At 37.7% G+C, this 19,369-nt stretch overlaps 2 protein-coding genes across 11 annotated transcripts in view; one reads left to right on the plus strand and one right to left on the minus strand.

The window, feature by feature from the left end:
- Window positions 1-395: 395 nt before the first annotated feature.
- On the plus strand, window positions 396-2,405 carry LOC149012429 (Duplicated homeodomain-like superfamily protein). Its single transcript, XM_089159880.1, has 2 exons — window positions 396-1,269; window positions 1,392-2,405. Exons 1-2 carry the CDS (start codon window positions 815-817, stop codon window positions 1,918-1,920), a joined length of 984 nt encoding a protein of 327 aa, XP_089016006.1. The 5' UTR covers window positions 396-814; the 3' UTR covers window positions 1,921-2,405.
- Window positions 2,406-2,990: 585 nt separating this feature from the next.
- HDA15 (histone deacetylase 15) overlaps window positions 2,991-19,369 on the minus strand; it is a 66,119-nt gene continuing 49,740 nt past the window's right edge. For 4 of the 10 annotated variants that reach the window (XM_089158190.1, XM_089158187.1, XM_089158189.1 and 1 more), the window contains exons 18-19: window positions 12,791-12,962; window positions 2,994-4,325 (exon numbers count right to left, since the gene is read on the minus strand). In XM_089158190.1, the coding sequence (XP_089014316.1) occupies window positions 4,192-4,325; window positions 12,791-12,962 (306 nt within the window). In that variant the 3' untranslated portion in view covers window positions 2,994-4,191. Of the gene's footprint in view, window positions 4,326-12,298; window positions 12,365-12,790; window positions 12,963-19,369 lie in introns of those variants that run through there. The other 6 variants (XM_089158184.1, XM_089158183.1, XM_089158186.1 and 3 more) reach the window with 3 other exon arrangements.

A 19,369-nucleotide genomic window follows, 5' to 3' on the forward strand; every position in this document is an offset into this window, starting at 1 on the left:
CCTAGTTGATTTGTTTGTTTTTTTAGGTAGAATCCTTGTTGATTTGTTGATGCTAAGCCTGGTTTTAAAAAAATAAAAATAAATAAAGAATCCGAAGAGAGAAGAGAGAAGAGAATAAAAACAGAAAAGGGCATTAAAAAGGAAAGAGAAAGGCTAAACGGTGCACCTCAGACTAAACGAGTAATGGAGAAAAGGCCACGTCTGTATGAAAAAGCCCCCAATGCCTCTTCTACACAAAATTCCATGGATTTGCCTCTTTCTTGCCCAGAATCTGTCTCCCTCTCTCTCTCTCTCTCTTTCAATTTTCTCTCTTTCCATCTCTCTTTCCATCTCTCCAAGTTGACTGATGGTTGTTAACAAGATTCCCTCTCTTACCCTCTCTCTCTCTCACCCTTGCCTCACTCGTGACCCAGTGATTATTCTTTTTCAAAATTTTCTTTTTCCTTTTTTTCTACTCAATACTCACTGTGTAGTTGAATCTTGACAACAGCAAGTAGCATTCTAGCAATCAATCATGCAATATGAAGGTAGAGAGAGAGAGAGAGAGAGAGGCTAATATGTAGTGTTGTATCAATGTGACAGTCACCCATCCCTTCAACCTCAAAGTGGTCCACCATTGATAATTAGCAAAGCTTTCCTCTTTATCCTGCACCTCCTGTGTGGCTTCCCTTGTTATCCTGCGCATTCTCTCCTCTTTCATTACTAGTTTCTCACTAAATGCCTAAACATGAGTTTCTCCTTTGTTCTTTTTCCATTCTCTGATAAGAAAAAACCCTCTTTCATGTTGGATTTGAATTGAAACAACAAGTAAGACATGGCTACTACAGAAGAAGATCAATGGAGTAGAGAAGAAGAGAAAGCTTTTGAGAATGCAATTGCCATGCACTGGTCCATCAGCAACGACAGTGATAACAACAACTCTAATGAAGAAGATCGATGGGATAACATTGCTTCCATTATTCCAACCAAAACCCTTTCACAGCTGAAGCAACACTATGAGATGCTTTTGGAAGACATCACTGCAATTGAAGCTGGTTTAGTTCCTATCCCTTCTTACACCTCTGCGGAGATTACCATAAAGAAAGAAAACCCACCTTTCAATACTAATTCTGCTTCTGCTTCTGCTTCTACTTCTACTGATCGGAGATCCAATACCAGCTTCGCCGGATTAAGTAGCGAATTGGCCGGAACTGGACATAGATCCAAACATGGGTCTAAGTCAGACCAAGAGCGCCGGAAAGGAACCCCATGGACTGAGGAAGAGCATAGGTATATATACTAATATCACTTCTCTTTAATACTGAATTTTTGAATTGTATATATGTAAAGGGTCTTTGTGTTTCGATCCTATAATTAGAATTTGTATATGGCGGCTTTGGTTTTTTTTACAGGTTATTCTTGTTAGGGCTTGATAAATTTGGTAAAGGGGATTGGAGAAGCATATCAAGAAACTTTGTGATTTCAAGGACACCAACTCAGGTGGCAAGTCATGCCCAGAAGTACTTCATCCGGTTGAATTCAATGAATAGGGACAGGAGAAGATCTAGCATACATGATATTACTAGTGTAAACAGTGGAGATGTCTCTTCAGCTCAAGGCCCCATTACAGGCCAACAAGCGCATATGACCTCAACTCCTACACCAGCCACTGGCATAGGTGGCGGCGCCGCCACAACCGGCAGCCCATCGATGAAACATCGGCCGCCAATGAACATGGCTAGTATGGGAATGTACGGAGCTCCGATGGGTCAGCCAGTTCCGGCCACCGGGCATATGGTTTCAGCAGTTGGGACACCAGTTATGTTCCCTCCTCCAGGGCATCATCATCATCATCATCATCCTCCTCATTCTCATCCACATCCTCCTCCGTATGTTGTCCCGGTAGCTTACCCGGTGGCGCCACAAACATTGCACCAATAGGAAATGATGACTCCTCAATATACCCACCCTGCAGTTAAACACCAATGGTGCCCGAGCTTTTGACATTGACAATGGTAAAGATAAGAGAGGATATGTTTTTAACTTCAAATTCAGTCAAAATCCAGAAAGGTATCAACCTTTCCCAGTTGGGTTCAGTATCAAAAGTTATCAGTGTAAAAATGTTGCTTTCAATGGTATTATTCTTGATTTGGAAGTCATGTACGTGGTGGCCTTCTACATCGTTTGGATTGTGTAAGATGGGTCCATGATTCAAAGATTTTTTTTTAAGGGTTGAAACATTGGGGAATAATCTTTCTTTAGTTGTATGAAAGTGAATATTATGTTGCTCTCTTCTGATTACAAGTTGAATAAAATCAGAGAAGAAAGACTTGGTCATGTTCATATCAAGTAATGAATACAAATCAGCTTCTCCATGATTAATCTTCATTGGTTTTCGAGTTGAGGGAATCACCAAAAGGGCTTTTGAGAACCCTATGGAGAAGTGGGTCTTCTCAATCATGTCCTTTGGAAGTGTTCAAGGATTAATGTAGCTCCTCTATAGGGTTAAGGCCCATCTGAATAAAATATATTTTGATGAGAGAGGAGATCCCATTAATGTCATCTACCTCACTTAGTCTTGGCATGCGGTCTCCCATCTCAAGCCAATCTATAATAAGTGAGAATCAGACCTTCCATGGGAGCTTCACCCCCTCCAATGGGTAGCAAGAACAAAAACAGGCAATGAAATATAAACCTACCTAATCATCATGAAATCAAGAAAGAAAGAAAGGAAGATTCTACCCCAAAAAAAAAAAAAAAAAGGGAAAGTGAGAGAGAGAGAGAGAGAGAGAGAGAGAGGTAATCATTTAAAGAGAGAGAAAGCATTTCCGACACCAATATCATGCTTTTAGTCTCTCTTTTCTCTGCTCTAAATAAAAATCTCTGCTTTAGAACGTGTCTTGTTCAGAGAGAGAGAGAGAGAGAGAGAGAGAGCAAAATTCAAATATCAGAAGCTCTCTCACGTGGTGTAGGCCCACTTAGAAGGAACGTATCCAACTAAGTGGTGGGCCTATTTATAAGTACCTGTTGAAATACTCGAATACGTCTAAACTGTAAGAAGAGGCGATCTGACATTGAGAACACCTTCACCTTTTGGATAAGATTCTCTGTCAAGCCCAGAGGCCCTCACGAGAGGATGTTTCTTTGCAAAATAGCTTAATCTTTTCTTTTCACACTCAACAGATAAATACAGTGAAATGCAAAAATTTGTACAAGCTTTGTCATATATGGTGATGCCTTGAACCATTAGATGATATAGAATGAGGGGATCTGGAAGTAACCATTCAATTCATATAGATTCTTTTGATAAAAGGGGGAAAAACTCCTATAAAAATTTTAATATTTAAAAGAAAAAAGAATAGTATTCAATCTTTGCTATAGATATCGATATTTCTTTCCTAAGACTACTTGAAGATGTGAGCCTGTGACCCATCCGTCAAGGCAACAAACTGACACAGGACACTTGAAGATGTTAAAATTTTCATGATGTACCGAACATTTAATGCCCAGATTGCGACAAATGCTATTCATATCTGGCAATTAAAAAATTTACACCCACACAGAAAGAGAGGAGGCAAAACAGAGGAAAGGGAGCTGTTGCTTAGCCAAATCTCCAGATTAATGTAGAGCATGCAAGACTCACTCAATCCAAATTCTCAACAACAGGGTACAGATCAACCTTCTGTATATGAGATGCAAGACCAATCTCTTAGGTATGACATACATGCCTTCAGGTAGAAGACGCTTTACATAATTGGTTCCTGCGATGCACAACTCCAAATATGGCAACTTCTTTTTCTATGGATAGAATAGCAAATATGCTAACTTGGCTTTGTTGCTGTACAAATTAAACATTGACAGGCAACCAACATGTCCACTCTTCCTCTCCTGCTATCTTCTAACATCCAAAATATCAAGAATTGTTCCAAATTCCTAGCCATCTCATTCAGGGGTCTTTCCCAACATAACAGTACAGGGTATGAGATTACCATGACCAACACCCTTCTAATAAACAAAAAATTTCATTTTTCTATGAAATTGACAAATGATCCAGAGCCTGATTACCCAATGCCAATACTTCAATTAGCTAAACCTATCGAAAATGGCAGATTATGCTTTTCATACAAAAATGGTGCCCACGAAACCAACCTAGAATAAGAAACCACAAAGCCAGAGCACAAGGAAGTCTATAGAGGATGCAGGAGATAAAAATTAGCAGAAAGCTTTTCCCCGTGACTTTGCCTTTACACGCAATGGCCCATATAACACATGATACAGCAACCTTTTTCGTCCCCAGAACCACCATTTTGGTCCTCCTAGCCGTCGTTTCTTCTTAGCCATTTTCTCTGCAACACACATAATTTGATGAAGAATGAGATAAAAATTTTCAGGAGTGATCATTTTGCTCCACCCTGCTTCTAGGCACAGGAACCATGCTCCTGGCCAGTGTCAATTTGTTTTTCGAAACTTAATAGAAGATCATCAAAAGTGTAAATAACAAATTAAGAGAATGTAGCTATTGTTTTAATAGGGTAGGACTGATACTCCAAACTAACAGTCATTACCTTTCTAAGGCCTTTTACCATACATAATAAGTAACTTGAGCTTCCATGAATAGACTTTCGATAGGATAGAATTGAAACAGCAGTCTTAATGTCAATTTAATGGTTGCACAAACTGCAAAATCTCAAGCCCAACCCAAAGAAACAATAGATATGCTTCCACAGAAAGAAGGAAAAAAAAAAAAAAAAGAAAAATACTCCACTTCTTTGTCTACCAAAAAAAAAAATTTGATGATGATGATGATAGTAATAACATAAACACTACCACAGAAGTCTAATGCTACCTATGGTTCAAAACCTAACTTCTGTCACTATGGATCCACAGACAATGAATGACTCAATTTTAAAGGAGCAGCGACAATCTCGTAAAGTTTGAAAAGACAAAAGTATTTTGGAGACTTGGATGCGTAAATAATTTAGAAGATTTTGCTGAACTATATTTAGAAGAAAATAGAAGCACTGTAACTTCACTAAGTATGGGGCTTTTAAGTAATAACCGACAATGTTGTTTTTATAAGTAATTCAGGGCAGAATACATGTTAACCCATGGTTGATAAAACACACCCATAAGAAACCCAATGGGGCTTCAGAGTTTGCATCCCAACTCTAAGCCCTCTTGAATACAAGAGACCACCCAAAAGATCAGCTAAGAAATTAACTTACTGAAGTCGATTTGCAGCTGGGTTTTGACCAGTCATGAAATGATGATAATTCTACCAAAACCAAAGCATCTGTCAAAATCTCTTTTCCTGCAGGACTTAATGTATTTTGAGGGTTAAATGGCCAACCCTTAGGTCATGAAACTTACTGGAAACTCTATTTTTGTGCCCCTCTAAACATCCAAATATAAAACCAAACTAGATTTTTGACTTAGTTGGGTGGTCGAGTACACCATATAAATTCTCTTAAATGACCTATTACAGAGACTGCTCAATACTAGAACATGTACAGCAAAGCAACTAGAATATTCCCTGTAGCCACCAGCCAAATGCCAATTTGCAGTCTGGTGGACAACCTGAACCTACAACCTTGCCACAAGAATCACATTCTAAACTCTTCATAGCATTACTATAGGCACTCCATGCCTCCATGATATATATCCACTTCCACCATGACCAGTGTGCAATCTTCTTAGTTCTTGTACGCTTAACATTAAAACATACATTAATTATTAGCTATACTACATCATTTAGGACCTATAAAACAATCATATGATTATTTTATCTCTTGTTTACAAACTAATATTTTTTCCTTGATACAAAAACGTTATTAATCTTTTTCTTTTCTTTCTTTTTCTTTTAGAAATAGTTTTATATAAATTTATTTAAAAAAATAAAAATATCATACATGATACAACAACAATAAGCCTTGTCTCAACTAAATGGGGTTGGCTACATGGATTCTTGCCTTCCAATCAGTTCTGTTTGATGCCATGATAGATACAAGGCCTAAGCTATGCATATCCTTTCTCACCACTTCTCTTAAGGTTATCTTAAGTCTACCCCTAGCTCTTCTAGTCACTTCAATCTATATTATATCACTTCTCCATACAGGGGCATTTATAGGTCTTTGTTGAACGTGGCCGTACCACCTCAAATGACTTTCTTGAAGCTTATCACTTATGGGAGCAACTTCCAAACCAACTCTAAAAATCAAAATATCATAGTTTATCAAAAATAACAATGGAATGAGATACAAATCATTATTATATTTTCATTAACCTCATAGAATTGTCAACCTAGAACAGAAATTCCTCCAATATTTTCAGAACTTTATGAAAATTCTGTAAATCCTCAAAATACAAATTTCAAATAATTAAATTCCAAATGAAAAGTACAACTCCACGAGGTAAAACATCAAAAATGACTTTATGTTTTTTGAGGGTTAAATGGCCAACCCTTAGGTCATGAAACTTACTGGAAACTCTATTTTGTGCCCCTCTAAACATTCAAATATAAAAACCAAACTAGAATTTTGACTTAGGTTGGGTGGTCGAGTACACCATATAAATTCTCTTAAATGACCTATTACAGAGACTGCTCAGTACTAGAACATGTACAGCAAAACAACTTGAATATTCCCTGTAGCCACCAGCCAAATGTGAATTTGCAGTCTGGTGGACAATCTCAACCTACAACCTTGCCACATGAATCACATTCTAACCTCTTCATGGCATTTCTATAGGCACTCCATGCCTCCATGATTTATATCCACTTCCACCATGATCAGTGCGCAATCTTCTTAGTTCTTGTACACTTAACATCAAATCATACATTAATTATTAGCTATACTACATCATTTAAGACCTATAAAACATCTTCTTTTTTTTTCTTTCTTTCTTTTAGAAATAGTTTTATATAAATTTATTTAAAAATCAAAATATCATACATGATACAACAACAATAAGCCTTGTCTCAACTAAATGGGGTCCGCTACATGGATTCTTGCCTTCCGATCAATTTTGTTTGAGGTCATGATAGATACAAGGGATAAACTATGCATATCATTTCTCATAGATACAAGGCATAAACTATGCATATCATTTCTCACCATTTCTCTTAAGGTTATCTTAGGTCTACCCCTAGCTCTTCTAATCACTTCAATCTGTATTATATCACTTCTCCATACAGGGGCATTTATAGTCTTTGTTGAACGTGGCCGTACCACCTCAAATGACTTTTTCGAAGCTTATCACTTATGGGAGCGATTCCCAAACCAACTCTAAAAATCAAATTATCATAGTTTATCAAAAATAACAATGGAATGAGATACAAATCATTATTATATTTTCATTAACCTTTTAGAATTGTCAACCTAAAGCAGAAATTTCTCCAATATTTTCAGAACTTTATGTAAATTCTGTAAATACTCTCAAAATACAAATTTCAAATAATTAACTTCCAAATGAAAAGTACAACTCCATGAGGAAGAACATAAAAAATGACTCAGGATTAATTCCTTCTTTTTTTTGGGGTTTAAATTCCATTGTAAGTAAATTTCTTCTAAAAAATTTAGAGAATATTTAACTGAAAACATTCTGGCCTTGTGAAGTCATATATCAAGCTACAGTGTCATGAAAAGAACATCAATGTTTATCACCAAGTGCATATCTCTTTTTCTCTTTCAATTCTAAAATTCAACAACAACAACAACAACAACAACAACAACAACAACAAAAAAAAAAAAAAAAAAAAAAAAAAAAAGAAGAAGAAGAAAAAGAAGAAGAAGAAGAAGAAGAAGAAGAAGAAATTCAAGCTTGAATCTTGCACAATCTTCAAACAACACAACAAATCCTCGCTTTTGCTACATTCCTCTAATGCCCAACTATACAACTGTACTCGGATGAGGGGAAAAGGCAAAACCTAGCCATTTTTATATATCACAAATGGTTCCATTTTGGCAGCCTGCAAACAAAAATATATCATGAAATTTGGGGCTGAACTTCACACCCAGATCCCTGCGGCCTTACAGGAAGGCCGAACCACATGGGAGGCAATTTTGGTTATTTTTCCACCACCTTTTGAGTCTCAATTGGTTTTGGTTAGATACAGCATGATTCCAGGAGTCCAAATCTACTTTTACTTTGTTATTATATTAGGGTCCCCCTTGTCAAGTTGATTGATTAATGAAATTTGACACTGAAGGCACCAAGAGAGGAGTCAGTTGTCGCTAGGAGGGATGACTTGCGTGTGTGATTAAATTTCCACCCCATTGCCATCTTCAAGTACAGCCAAGCTACACCCCAGCCCTACCTTCTCCCTTTTCTTTCCCCCACCTGCAGCCTCCTCCCAAATCCCCAAACCCTAATTCCTTCAATCCCCACACACTCACTTATAACAAGCCCCTCCCCTTTCCCCCCTCACTCCTGCGGCAGCATTCCCCACCCATCCCTACCCCATTCCCTCTATCCCCTTCCATTACCCAGCTCCTCTTGTTCCTACTTTTTCTTCTCCCCTTGCAGTAGCACAGGAATTTCTAGAATCCTAAAATCCAGAATTTTCCCAAACCCTAAACCCCTAGATCTTCTAAACCCATACTCAATACCTATCCCCTTTCAGAACCTAACTCCCCTCTCTCTCCCCTACCTACGACCCTAATTACAGTCCCTCCCTTCTCCCAAAACCCTAGTAAAACCTAACTTCATCTTCTTCATTCAGACCCTAGAAACCCTAACCCTGCTTTGACTCATAACTTCCAAACCCTAATTTCCTTTAGGGTTACCTTCCCTAACCCCTCCTTTACCTTCGACTGTAACCCTAACCCCAGCCATCCCCCTAGAAACCCTAACTGTCAAAATACTAAGCTTGAGATCTCAATTCTGAATTTTAAATTACAGCAGTGTCCAGACTTGAATTCTATTAAACCTTAATCTCTAGGCCATACTCGAATCTTATTAGCCCTATTCCCAAGACCTAACAACTCTCAATCAGCCTCTACATCATAAGAACAAGGTTTAAGCAACCATAATTTACTGCCGAATTCAACTTAATTGATCCTGACGACTGGCCCTCAATTTGGAGGTTACATCATCTCCAGCCTCAGGCTATAATCTGAGTCACTCTAGAGTGACACAGAACAACCTTGAATCTAAGTTCAATCCACGATATCCCAACTGAGTTCTGATGGTCTTTCTGCACTTGAGCGGTTCCACTAGTCACAAGCAGTGACAGGATTACCAAAATACAATGGATAATTGAAGAAAGCAATAGAAAATATAAGACGATGATGAAACAAGCCAGAATAATGAAAGAACTCAAACTGGAAAAGAAGAACGAGGCAGTGATAGAGACGAAAGAAAGAGGAGTGCATCAATTGAACCAGTCATTATTTCTAGCAAGCACATTCAATGAAACTAGAATTTAATCAATCCAATCCATCTTAGGATGGGATTAATGCATATATCTAAGGAACCAGGTTTGAAAATTCGGAATTTGACCCCATTTCATTGTTGTAAAAACCGATATATTTAGGTGAAACCTTGGTCCATTTCAACAAAAAAAATTGATCGCCGTTTTGTTTTAATATTGGCCAAGACCAAAAGACTTGAACCATTTGCTAGTTATACTCCCTTTTTGGAAGTAAACTATAGAAAACTCAGCTCATTACTTAGTGCAACTAAGGCTAACAGACAATAAGAATAATAATGTCTTATTCAGAGATACCCCACGAGAACATAAATACATCACACATATCCTATTCTGATTGAACTGTTAGATCTAAACTTTCAAAAGCCATTTTGACCTTTCTTTACCTTCTATTTTTCCTCTCCATTTCCTTTCTTCTAACTACAGGAAACCTGCAACTCCAAGAATAATCAGAGCTCATCTCCATCGACCACTTGAGGCTGCTATAACCCACCAGGAGTCACAATTTCTCGTGTTCATCTCATTGATTACCACCACCTGGATTCCCTCAGCAAAATTCAATCTGTAATCAATCAGATTAGACCCTAAAACTAAAGAATGCACTGTGCTGAACTCAATCATCAGGTCTCTTTCCCTGTTGCTTCAATCATCTCTAGATATAAGGACATGAAGCAGCAGCAAAAAAAGAAAAGTAGATGTTGAAACAGAAGAAAAACAAGACATGATGACCATGCAGGCGGAGGAAAAAGAGAGAAGGCAAGAAAATGGTCAAGCTGATGATTCAACATTAAAAGGTTTTCTGATGGAATATTCCTGCTCCAACGGTAACAAAGACGTAGAAGAATGATAACCAAAAGAAGACAGAAACCAACAAAGAGGACACCGTTAACTCTTTCCGGTAGCTTTCTCCATTAACTCAGGAGGATTGCTCACTGACAGCCAGCATCTCATCAGATCTCAAAGTGATTCATTTCAATCAGCCGCAACAGGCATCCAAAATGGGTCTTCTAGATTGAGTACATAATGTTATTTCCACCATCGAGAAGATGAGAATCTCAGATTGCACAAAGCTTCATCCACAATCATAAGATGGTCAAGGGTTCCAATTCAGAACCCTAAACAAATCAAAACAAGAAAGAACTTGAATGCTAAAAATCAGAACCCAATAACAGAAAGCGAAAGACCGGAGGAGAGGGGGGGGGACCTCAATTATCTCATCATATCTCGCCCTAGATCTAACAGGAACTCTCAATTTTTGCTTTTTTTTTGTAGATTTCGGCTGGATTTTCACTTGCAACTACTGTTAGCACATCTACAACATCGAAGGAAGATCAATCATTCTCTACTTGTCTTATGAACTTATGATTTAATGACTTATACAAAACTTCTAATGGTTGTATAATTTTATTATTCTATTTCTGAAAATTGAGATTGTGATACTCAAATGGATGGAATTTTGATAACATTTAGGTTACTTGATGTATTTGATACACTTGCCTTTCATTAAAGGTTTTATATTACATGTTATATAACCTTGCATTCTCTAATCCTACAACATTTCGGTTTCACACTATGTATAGACTTAGAAATCATACTTAGGGTTGTTTTCTAACAAATCCAAGGCCACCAATTTGTTCAAAAGTCCTTAAATAGGCTAAATATAAAGTTTCAACCCAATTGGGACCCTAAAAGGCTAAAACCCACTGAGATGGGCCACCAAATTGACGCCAGAAAATTGTATATCTTGACCGACATCTTGCCGAGATGGTCGAGATCTCGGTTTTTCAAGGTGGCGAGATCTCCCTTGAGAGCGAGATCTTCCACCATGGTAGTAGTAGTAGTAATAATAATTATAATAACAAAAATAATAATAGAAAATTACTAATGAAGTGGAGGTTTTGTCCAGTGAGTTACTGAAGTCAGTATTTTGGAGGCGGAGCAAGAGTCCGAATAGCTGTCACAAGAGGGCTTCTACCCCCAAGTGTTGAATTTGATTCCCTGAAGGCTATCAATATGTCAAAAACCAGTACTCGAATCCAAGGCAGAATGGCAGGACTGGTAGAAGAGGTTAGCAAGATCACTGGTGCACATGAATCCATAAAATTCAATCATGTGTTTAGAAAGTCAAATTCTGCTGCTGATAGATAGCGAAGGAACAACTAATCCAGAGAATAGTTTGCCATTCTTTCAAGACGCGCATCAGGAGATAGAGGAGGTTCTAATGGCAGACAACAACCAGCAAGTTCAAAAGTAGTTTTGTTTTCCTGGGTTAAGCTTTAACCCCATTTGATGTACCCAAAAAATAGAAAATTACAAAGTAACTCCTAGATAAGTAAATCAACCTCCAATAAGGTCAGTTCAGCTTCATAACCGTATCGAGTTACATGTACGGTAGGTTTAAAATCTTACGAAAGGCTGAGTTCGCATAAAACCGAATTTTCTTTTCTTCTTTTTTCGACTTTTTTTAACATGAAAAATATGGAGCCACTTTGTGTTCTTGGGGAAGGGGAAGGGTACAGTATCTATTCTATGTGCAATCCTATCTCCTGAGAACATGAATGGCACTTCAAATTTCAGTTTCAAAAGATAACATGACAGTTTTTCTTATAAATAATAACAAACAGCTCAAACAATTACAACAAGAATGTTGAAGGGAAACAAAGTAAAGAAGCAGCAGAAGCAAAGGAGCTTTCATGGATGGGCTGTACAGAAAATCGAAAGTTTGTGAGACAATGCTCATCCAGAGACGGTTATAGACATTTGCGATATGAATAGGTAAACTTTAGCTTATTCCTTAAAAAAGGGGGTTCATGTTAGACCTAGTTATAGCTAATTTATGAACTTATATTCTGTGAGTATGAAAGTCATTTAAAGGAATAGATAGGTCCATACCACGCTACTACACAATTCCCTTCTCTCCTAGTCCACTTCCTTTCTCGTCTTTTTCTTCCACATTCTCTACAAAATAAATTTCAGTAGCTGAAGTTTTTAATGCAAAACATGGTGAGCAAAAGTTTAAAGCACTCACAAAAAATTAACTCCTGAATTCCAAGATGGAAACCCAAATCAATTTCCCATTGAATGTGCACGTGTGGGTGAACGTGCTTCTCATGTTCAGGAATTTACAAGACCAAAGATCTTAATGAGGCTGCCCCATAGGATTTCCATATCAGATCTCACACATGAACAATACCCAAATATTTCCCTTCAAAACACTGTGGACAATAAACAATAATAACCGACCAAAATAATCTGGGTGCACAGTTACAGCCGGTCAGCTTAAATATAAAAATAAGATAAATATGAATTATTGAACTAGTTTAGGTTTTTTATGCTAGATGACAGCAATGCACAGAAGGAAAAGAGTTGGGACAGAACACTCACTTCTATTCTGCGAAAAAAATGATTCCCATTGTGACTTAAAATTTAAATATGTTGGCTTCAGTGTAGACCAGTACTTTGTCTGAATTTCAAGGACTTGCATAACAGTTTCCAAGCCAACTCTGGAAGGTTCGACACGATCCATTTCACACACAGGAGTTTCACCAAGTAATACCTTTAAACACAGTCAAGATATTGTAAGTGAGAAAAAGTATATGATACTGCAACATAACACATAATATGGACATCAGCAGAAAAAACTGTAAAGTAACATCATGAGGTAGGACAACAGCCTAGAGGATTAGATTTGTAAAACTTATCTACAAGGAAAGGATGAAGTAGTGTGTCCTAGAACTGCTTAGGGCTTTAAGAAAGACAAGCAATCAGGAATCAAAGGCATCAGCTGCTGTCAAGGGACTGTGAACAGACAGTGCCCATGAACAGTAACACTAGGTAGAGATGAGAAAAGGAGACCAGAGAGGGAATCATCTCCCTAGGGTTCATTTCTACTAAACACACTTTCATTTCATTCAACTCTATTCAATCTTCTCCAAGAGTTCTCATCCTGCTGGTTGGTTTGGTTTGTTAAATTACTTAATTTGTTATTTCTTGTTCCCTGGCAAGGGTAATTATGTAATAGTGTACTTTTCACTCCATTATAAATAAATGGCTTGGGATCACATTGATCCAACCAATTCATTCTACCATGGTAAACTTTCCAAACATGGTATCAGAACCAAAACTCAATTAGAGAAGACCTTGCCCCCAGCCCCCCCCCCCCCCCCCCCCAAAAAAAAAAAAAAAAAAAAAAAATTCGATTCTTTCTCTTGCCGCTCTTGCATCAACCACCACCAATGCCACTGCTGCACCACCGTCGCCCAGACCTGCACCACAACCACCCAACGACTTTTCTTCCACCTGCGACCTCTAATTACCGTCAAACCTGCAACTTGCAGCACCACAACTCTTCTTCTTCCACCACTCTTTTTTTTTCCCTTCCCCCACAGGGCTACAAACCAGAAGACAGACATTCACAGAATCCCTTGACCCATCGACTCTTCTTCTTCCGTCTTCTTCCATTGCAAAACTACTTTAAACACAACTCCATCAAACACCTTGGCCCATTGAACCGATTGAACTATGGTTGATTTTGTATATGTAACTTCTTTTCCAGAAATTGATCTCTAGTTTCCTCTGAACCAGCACATCATCACCAAAAAAAAAATGATGATGTTCTTTTAACCTATGAACCCTTTGAATCCCTAGATTTATTTAGGTAATTGGGTGGTCAAGTTATTCAATTCTGCGACGTTTCAGTTGTTTCAAAAAAGTGAAGAACGGGAAATTTTTCGAAACATGGCAACCACAGATGATACTACTACTCTCATCGGCCTAGAACATTATCCTACTCTTCCTCTTCTTTCGGTAAGATTTGATGGGACAAATTATTTAATCTAGCTTCGATTTCATACCTGATTGTTGTTGGAAGAGGACTTGTTGGACACATTACAAGCACCACTATCAAGCTTACAACCATAGGTGCTTCTAAAGATAAATGAATCTCGAATGACTCTCTTATCATGTCATTCTTGCTGAATTCCATAAATCCAAATCTTTCCCGTGGATACCTATTGCTTGACACTACAGCCCAAATCTAAAAGGCTACTACAACCACATGTTTATGAGCCATGAAAAAAGCTTCATGAGACTACCCAGAAATAATTGACTGTAGCTCAGTACTATGCTGAACTACGCTCTCTCTGGCAGGATTTGGATCATTATGGGGACTATCACCCCACGAAGCTAGATGATGTGGCTGGCTATAGAAAGCATGTTGATAAGATATGGGTTTATGACTTTTTGTTTGGTTTAAATGTGGAGTATGATCAAATTAAGGAACAAGTGTTGAGTCATTCACCTTTTCCTACACTCGAACAGTATTATACCCTCGTTCAGTGTGAGGAAAGCCGTTGTTTGGTCATGCTTCATGCTCATTGTTGAAAAGTCCGCGTTACAGTTTGTTAGCACCAAATTTTATCCAACCAAAGAGATTGTCAAGTGTGAGCACTGTCATAAACCATATCATACAATTGCCAACTATTGGAAGTTCCATGGGAAGCTTGTTCATTTTAAGCAAAAGAGGGCACAAAGGAAGGGCAGACCGAAGGTCAATCATTTTGCGACTATTCCCATAGCACCTACTGCAAAAATTGGTTTCTCCCAGGCATAGAACAAAATTCGACCGAAATTGTCGAAATGTCTACATTTTTCAAAAATGAAATGAAATTCCAATTATTTCGGAGAAGTGTCAAATTTCGATCAAAATTTCGGAGATTTTGACCATTTCGGAGGTTTCAACCGAAATTTCATTTCAATATTCCAACTTGTTTTTCCTTAGTTTTGTTGATTTCTATCCCATTTTCACCTAATTTTTATGACTCCTTTGCCTTCAAACATGATAAAACCCTACTAATACCTCCCAAAATCAATACAAAAATGCAAGAAATTAACAAGATAGTACTGGTTTTAATGGTACCAGTCACCCCCACACCCAGAGGTGCCCCTTAGCCTACGGCTGCCCAAAATCACTCCCATAATATTCGATAGCCTCTCCACTCAATTGTCCCTCTATTTATTACCCCCAACTAACCCTAATGCTCTCTCTCCCCTCCGCATGGCCTCATCCTGGGCCCTAACACAACACCTCTTTTGCTCATTTTTTTGCCTCCAAACACCTCCTAGGCCACAACAGCTACAAAGGAAACTCTGGCGACAATAGAATGTGAAGCATGAGCCATACCCAATAGTTCCAAACTTCCCCTTTTTTTATTTTTGTTTTGTTCATGCCTTAAATGATCTTGTATCGCCTTGAAATTAATATATGTTTAGCCTAGGACTATGATCTATGATTGTGTTTTGTTAAACTTATTTTTTTTATTATTTGCTAACATTTTTTCATTTTTATTTTAATAATTATTTTCTAAAATTATGTATTTTATTTTATGTATATATGATATATAGGCTTCAACTTAATATATGGGATACACCATCACTTGATCTAGTTGGTGATTTTATTTTGTTGATTTGTTGTATATGTAACCATTCTACCAAACAATTCATGTATGATGATGATTCTATGTCTGTATGCAATACAATTTGCACTTGTATGAACCAGTCAATTGTTAGTATACTTGAATGATAAATTTACAATGGTTTTTTTTTGTCAAAATACTAGTTCCATTGTGTTTATTATGCTTGAAATATGTAGTATGCAAGAATCCAAATCACTTTGAGTCTATATGAGGCCCGAAATTGAAGTTCCAATTTCCAGAAAAAAGTCCAGTTTCGATTGCAATTTCGACAGGTCGAAATTCCTGTTTCGATCGAATTTTCTTCCTTGCTCCTAGGAGGAATTAGCTGCTCTGTGACGTATTCTACACTCTTCTACTACTGGCGCAGCCTCTACCACTACTCCTTCCATTATCCATACCAACTCCTATCTGACTACATCAAGTAAAACCTTTACAGGCTTCTATGTTTCTTTTGTTTCTGCTCCTTGGATAATTGATACAGGAGCCACAGATCATATGATAGGTCCATCCTCTTTTTTCTTACATTATTCTCCAATCTCAATGAAAGATAAAGTTCGAATTGCTAATAGCTTTTATTCTTCCATTGCTGGAAAAGCAACCATTTAGCATTCCCCATCCCTTTCATTTTCTAAAGTTTTGCATGTACCTTCCTACTCGATAATTTGCTTTTGATCATTAGTCTTATACATGACTTGAATTGTAAACTGATTTTTTTTCATCCTACTATGTCTTCTAGAATTTGGAAGGAGATTGAACGTGCTAAATTGGACAATGGACTTTATTTGTTGGAGTTGATTGGAGGATCTACTTCTACTCTAGGTGCATCTTCTCATCAGGTCCATTCGAATTCGATTATGTCAAACCTTTATCAGTGGCCTCATAAGCTAGGTTAACCCCCTTTAGGAACTCTTCGAAGAAAAAAAAAATTTGTGAAGCCTACATTTTTGCGAAGTGGAATTGTTCTACTTATGATTTTTCATTAGTCTTGCCCGTACTATACACCTCTCCAGGGGGGAGTTACCAAGGAGAGGTTTTCTTTCTAAGTCTAGGCTTTCCTACATGACACAAACTCCCACAAACCGCCATAGTCTTGCCCGTACTATACACCTCTCCAAGGGGGAGTCACCAAGGAGAGATTTTCTTTCTAAGTCTAGGCTTTCCTACAAGACACAAACTCCCACACACCACCATAGCATAGCATAAGAGTCCAAGAAGAGATTCCTAACCAAGGGGAGACTTCAGCGAGTATACCTAAGGACTCTAATTCTCTCCCTCCTTTATCTGAACCTTGTGAGGAACCTGGTTAGGGAGAGACCACTCCTGTAAGGCACATAATTGTAGTCTTTCAAAACAAGATTGACCAAAATAAGGAGATGCAAACATATCAGAGGAAGAATTACAATAGGCCAAAGCAGCTGGAGAAAGTTGACAAGTTACCAGTTTAGTCTCTTGCTCCATAATCAAATTCAATTGTTCCCCCTAAGGTACCTTCTTTTGATCTTCCTATTGTTATTAGAAAAGGAGTTAGATCTTGTACTCAACATCCCATAGCTAAGTATGTTTCTTCTCTCTAACTCTTATTGTGCTTTTATATCCTCTCTATCATCTGTTTCTGTTCCTAAGAGTTGGCGGGAATCCTATGCTGATAAAAGATGGAAGGCAACTATGGTAGAGGAAATGCAGACAATGAAAAAAATAAACAATACTTACGAGTTGGTCACACTTCCTCTAGGGAAAAAATCCGTGGGCTGTAAGTGGGTGTTTATGGTTAATTAGATTATGGATGGATCGATCAAGAGGTTGAAGGCTAGATTGGTTGCAAGGGGTTTACTAGACCTACGGGATTGATTATCAAAAGACTTTTGCCCTTGTTGCAAAACTGAATATTGTCAGAGTTCTTTTGTCTTTAATTGTGAACAAAGACTGGAACATGCAACAACTAGATGTACAAAATGCCTTCAGCCTTCTTATATAGGGAGTTGGAGGAAGAAGTCTACACGAAGATTCCACATGGTTTCACTGATGACAATACTACAAGGAAAGTTTTTTGATCGAATAGGTCAATTTATGCGTTAAAGCAGTCTCCTAGATATTGGTTTGGACATCTCGAGAAGGCAGTGACCTCTACTGGATACAAGCATAGTAATGTTGATCATACACTATTTGTCAAGAAGTCAAGTACCAAGACCACTCTTCTCATTGTTTATGTGGACGATATTGTTATCACAGGGAATGATGGTGGAAAAATACAGAGGCTAAAGGACTTTCTTGGCAAAGAGTTTGAGATTAAAGATCCAGGAAAGCTATAGTACTTCCTAAGAATTGAGGTGGCCCAATTAAAGAATGGTATGTACCTATCCCAAGTGAAGTATGTTCTAGATTTATTATCAGAAGTGTGAAAGTTGGGGTGTAAAGCAGTTGATACTCCTATTGAGGCTGGAGCTAAACTCAAAGAGAAAAAGGGAGAACCAGTGGACAAAGGAAGATATCAGAGGCTATTAAGGAAGCTAATCTACTTGCCCCACACCAGGCCTGACATTGTTTATGCCGTGGGGCTGGTGAAAGCTGTTACTAAAATACCATAGTATTTGAAGAGAACTCCTGGAAAAGGGATACTTTTGTCACCCACTGATAACTAAAGGTAGCGGCATACAACGATGCAAACTGGGCTGGGTCACCTACAGAAAGTCAATTTCAGGTTATTGTACCTTTATTGGAGATAACATAGTTATTTAGAGGAATAAGATAAAAAATGTGGTAGCTTTATCTAGTACAGAAGTTGAATTCTATAGCTATGGTTCGGGGAGCTTGTGAGCTATTGTGACTGCTAAAAGACACTTGGAGTTCAAGTTTCAAGTGCTATGATGTTGTATTGTGACAATAAGGTTGCCATTAGTATAGTCAATAATCATGTGCAACGTGATCGAACTAAGCACATTGAAATTGACAAATTTTGTGTCAAAGGAAGGAGACTTTCCCCTTATTGTAGGCAAGTTGATGAACATCTATGCCTCAACTTAAGGCGAAGTGTTGGTTGGTTTGGTTTGGTTTGTTAATTTACTTAATTTGTTATTTCTTATTGCCCATGCAAGGGTAATTATGTAATAGTGTAGTTTTTACTCCATTATAAAGGGCTTGGGATCACATTGATCTAACCAAGTCATTCTACCACAATCGACTTTCCCAACAAATCAATTTAAAAAAAAAAATGCCTAATATTGCTAGCTACATTATTACCCTTATCTAAGATTACAAAACATTCACTAAACAATGAACTATTGTCCTTATAGAAAACAAACTACGACTGCAAGCCTAAAAAAGCGAAACAACTCAAAGAAACCCAAAAATAACTATTCCTATTAACCTGGTTCCACTCTCATATCTAGGGTACACACTAACACATAGATAGAAGTTTTTTTTTTTTTCGCTAAAAGGATCATTATATTAAGCGAAGAATAAATATTAAAAATACATCAATTAATACCTTATA

The sequence above is a fragment of the Hakea prostrata genome, chromosome 6, assembly GCF_041222555.1.
Source record: "Hakea prostrata isolate BN-2017 chromosome 6, UWA_Hpros_2, whole genome shotgun sequence".
Classification (NCBI taxonomy): domain Eukaryota; kingdom Viridiplantae; phylum Streptophyta; class Magnoliopsida; order Proteales; family Proteaceae; genus Hakea; species Hakea prostrata.

Excerpts from the sequence above, each read along its gene's own strand:
- LOC149012429 (XM_089159880.1), top strand. The coding sequence starts at position 815 with ATGGCTACTACAGAAGAAGATCAATGGAGTAGAGAAGAAGAGAAAGCT. Across the intron at positions 1,270-1,391 it reads TGGACTGAGGAAGAGCATAG|GTTATTCTTGTTAGGGCTTG; the intron begins GTATATATACTA and ends TTTTTTTTACAG.